Raw genomic sequence first — 4172 nt, 5'->3', positions numbered from 1 at the left:
GTTCAGTGTTGGACAAGCCCAAGCACCGACTGGTTTTGGTATCTCGTTCATCTTAGCAGAGGTGGTATTTGAAATACTAATATTTAGGCCTCACCTCTCAACTCTCACGTTAAGACTTTCCCCCTGTTTAGTCCAAGACACCACCTTAGAATATCTCTGAGACACGAGTAAGCCCAGGATTCGGTTCATGAGATCTCTCTCTCTCTCTCTCTCTCTCTCTCTCTCTCTCTCTCTCGTGTGTGTGTGTGTGTGTGTGTGTGTGTGTGTGTGTGTGTGTGTGTGTATGCATGTGATGAGATCAAATTATAATTATAGTGAAAAGGGTTAATTTTAAATGAAAAAAAAAATCCAAAATGCTTTTGTGTAGTACTGGAGTTTGAACCCAGGGCCATGCACACACTGGGCAAGTACTCTAAAACACTGAGCTACACCCTTAGCACCCTCCCCCCATTTTTAAAATAGGGCTCACTGTATAGCTCAAACTATCATTTGCTTTGTGGTTGCTTTGGGGGTGTGTTTCGTGTAGTCCAGGTTGCTCTTGATCTCCTGGTTCTCTTTCATTCACTCCCCAGTGCTAAGATTACAGGTGTGTACCACCATGCCCAGCCGTATAGTCCAGGATGCCCTTGACCATGGAAACATCCTGCCTCTGCCTCCTCAGTGCTGGAATAACAAGGATGTACCACCATGTCTGGCTCCCACATATGCTAATAAAAGGGGTGAGGTCTGAGTGGGCAGAAACAGGAGTTGTGCTACATCCGTAAGAAAATGTGTGGAAGAAAAGTGGGTTCTGAACCCAGCACCCTAACCTCAAGACACCAGAGGAGGCACAAGGCTCAAAGACTGAACCAAAGCTTGAAAGGACATCCATGGTGTGGAGGAGAAACAAGGGGCTAGGACTTGGCTGTGAGAGTTGGAAAAAAGCAGAACCTTTTTAGGACACTGCGATGTCCCAATGCCCCCAGGACTAGGCGGAAGTATGGCAACTGAGTTTCCTGAGGCATATCTTCCTTCCACACCAGGGCCCCTCCCCTCCAGCAGAGAGGGACATTTCAGCCTAATGATCCTACCAATGCAGGAAAAGCCACTGCAGATTGTTGGCCACGTGCTAGACGTCTAAGTGGTTCTGGAAGTCACTTCTCCTCTTGGCAATGGCTCAGACTTCTCATGAGCCCCCCAAACAGGAGGAGGAGGGCTCCTGACCACCTGATAACAACTTGCTTACTCCGAACACACCTTGACTTCCAAACAAGAAAATTAACAAGGAAGAATGGGTCAGAAATAGAGGACACATCTAGTTCTCCTAGAAACTAGAATAAGAAATGAATAATAAGGAGGATGACTTGGAGCATGCCTTGCTCCAAGCTCACTTTGTCCTAACTTAGACGTTTTACTCTCCATCTGGAGTGAGGCACATTCTTCATACTGTAGCTCCCTAGAGCTTTAGCTAAGCTCGAATTTCCCTCCCCCGGCACCCAGCTGTAGGATTATGGAAGGCAGCACTTAGCTGCCTTAGCCCTTTGAATGACATTCACCAACAGGATTGTTGCCAGGCATTAGCCTTTATTATCCATGGAAACCAGAGAGGGCTGGGCCCGGCAAGCCTTCTATTTTGAAACTGATGGAGATGAGTAAAGGGCAATGGGGGGAGATGCTGAGGAGGAGAACCCGACCATGCTTGGGGAGGCCCCTGTGGCCTTCTCCCATGTGTGGGGGCAACTGCATCCTACCAGACCCTGCAGAGGAAGCTGCTGTTCACAAGGGTCTGACGTCTAGTCAGATGAATCAGAGTGGTCAGAGGAAAGAACCAGGACCAGTTCTGAACTTCACATAGCCAAGTCGACAGCCTGGATCTGGAATGAGTATCCCAGAAGTCCAGGTCAAGAAATGATGAGGAGATGGTTATTATGATGGCCGAGCTAGGATGGGCTCAATGTGATTAAGTAAAAGATATTTTATTGAAAGTTCCAAAGACAGGATTTCATAAATTTGTTATGTTCTCATGGAGGGGGGTGAGGGGTGCAGAGTGACGGGTGCAGAGTGACGGGTGCAGAGAGACGGGTGCAAAGAGGTGCAGGGCGCAAAGAGGCACAGGGCAAGCGGGTGCTGTGGTTGGCCGTGCGAATGGGAGAGGAATGCAGGGAGCTGAGGGTGAAGGTCAGAGCGTGCCTTTCTTGTTCCATTCATCTTTCTTTGCACCCTTCAGCCAATTAGATGCAGAGAAGCCAGAGAGGAGAGAAGGTATACCCATCCCACCACAGTCTGCTGTCGTGAGGTGGGGCGCCTCTGAAGGATGTCTGAGCCTCCTTTCCGGCAGCTTGCTTCTCACACCACTTCTCGTGGGAAGCACGCAGGCCACAGGAAACCCCTTGGGCACGGGCCAGGTTCAGGCATCCACCACGAGGTAACAATACCACACAGTGGAGACGCCGTAAATCCAGATCATCACGAAGGCACTGAAGGCCACGTGCCAGCAGAAGAAAGTGGTGGCAAACGCTATGTCATTTTTGTCGTCGTCCATCCATTTGTAGCCAGAGACTGGTTTGTAGAGCATGAAGCCTATCTGCATCAGCCAGGAGCCCGTGACGAGGTACAGAAAGGCCTTCAGCACCCAGATCAGCAGCACATCGGGAGCCCACAGCTCTACCATCACCACGAGGGTCAGCAGAAACAGGGCCTGGACGAGCAGCGCGTGGGTCTGCAGCTCCATTCCTTCTACGTCCTGCATATGAGACACCATCAGGGGCAAAAGGAGACACATGCTCAGTGCTTGGGCACCTTGCTCCAGCACTACGCACCTCGTGGGCAGCAGGTTCTGGCTGACCACGTCTACACACCCACTCAGGAAGAAGGACATGTAGAGAGTGAGGTGCTGCCACTGTTTGCGGTACATGAAGTTTCTCTGGTGATACATCTTGCTGATGAGTACCAGCTGCCAATGAATGCTGTTCAACTCTTGGGCTACTAAAATGCAAGAACTCAGTATCTTCAGAAAGCCAATATAATACATTTGCCGTAACCTCGCCCATCTTCCTTTGCTCCAAGGAGGGCGTGGTCGGTATTGGACAGGGGAGTTGCATGTCACAGCCCTGGAGAGAAGTCCTGCATGATAAAGTCCATAGAGGAATAAGGACAGGCCAGGGTACAGATGGCCCTCAAACCCTCCCATGGATTCCAAGGCAGGTGTGATCAAAGGCAGAAGCGAAAGCAAATGGCCGTTTGTTCAGGGCTCGAGGACGTGGAGGGAGCCTCCTGAAGGTTACTTATAACCTCTACCCATCCCACTGCATCCACTTGAAGGAGGGAAATGGGTTTGGAGAAAACCCAAACTTAGGGTGGGGTGGGTGTCATGGTTTCCGTTATGGTCTTCTGCTCTGGTTCACTGATAACTGGCTAACCACGGACAAACAATGAAGTCAGCATGTCTCCAGCACAGTGCTTGGGTATCAGCTGTTCTCACCTCCTATGACCTGGGCCTTCTGTCTTTCTGTCCACCTGTCCCTTGGTCCCTTCGCTACCTTCCTCACTTTCTTCCTGTCTTGGTCCATTCAGGATGCAAAATACTGTGAGTAATACCAATGATTAGACCGCGTGGCTTATACACCACAGAAAGTATCTCATTTCTGGAGGCTGGATGCTCAAAACGAAGATGTTAGAAGAGTCAGTATCTGGTGAGGCATGCCTCCCCACAAACAGCACTTTCTTACTGTGTTCTCACATTTTCCAACATCAAGCCTGCTCTCCAGGGTCTCTTTAATGGGGGTGCCTATACCATTTATAAAGGTTTTGCCCTCATGACCCAATTACCTCCGGAGAGGCCTCATTTCTTAATCTTGTATTAACATATGAATTTAAAAATCATTTATTAGCACAGAATAATTTTACACAGTAATGGGTTTCATTATAACATCTTCATACATCTACCATTTCAATAATGTTAACCCCCATTCCTCTCTTCCGGCTTCCTCTCACTTGGGCCCATCTCCCTTTCCCCAGCTAGCCTCATTTTTTCTTTCACCTCTTTCTGTGTGTGTGGTCCAGTGAGTTTCATTAGGATTGTTTATGGTGTGTGGGAATTGCGTCACAGGAGCATGAGCACCTTTCAGTGGCTATAACATTGAAGACAAGGTCTCTCTTCCTCTGCCATTAACCTATAACCCATAAATATCTTT

At 48.9% G+C, this 4172-nt stretch overlaps 1 protein-coding gene across 1 annotated transcript; it reads right to left on the bottom strand.

The window, feature by feature from the left end:
- Positions 1-2386: 2386 nt before the first annotated feature.
- LOC131925125 (transmembrane epididymal protein 1-like) lies at positions 2387-3169 on the bottom strand. The gene has a single exon (XM_059280392.1). The coding sequence runs from the start codon at positions 3167-3169 to the stop codon at positions 2387-2389; it is 783 nt and encodes a 260-aa protein (XP_059136375.1).
- Positions 3170-4172: the final 1003 nt, after the last annotated feature.

The sequence above is a fragment of the Peromyscus eremicus genome, chromosome 15, assembly GCF_949786415.1.
Source record: "Peromyscus eremicus chromosome 15, PerEre_H2_v1, whole genome shotgun sequence".
NCBI classification, from domain to species: domain Eukaryota; kingdom Metazoa; phylum Chordata; class Mammalia; order Rodentia; family Cricetidae; genus Peromyscus; species Peromyscus eremicus.
The sequence above is the reverse complement of the archived record's forward strand: the minus strand, read 5'-3'. Positions and strand labels throughout refer to the sequence as shown.

Bases quoted from the DNA above. Each gene is read 5' to 3' on its own strand.
- LOC131925125 (XM_059280392.1), bottom strand. From the start codon at position 3,169: ATGGGAGGGTTTGAGGGCCATCTGTACCCTGGCCTGTCCTTATTCCTC.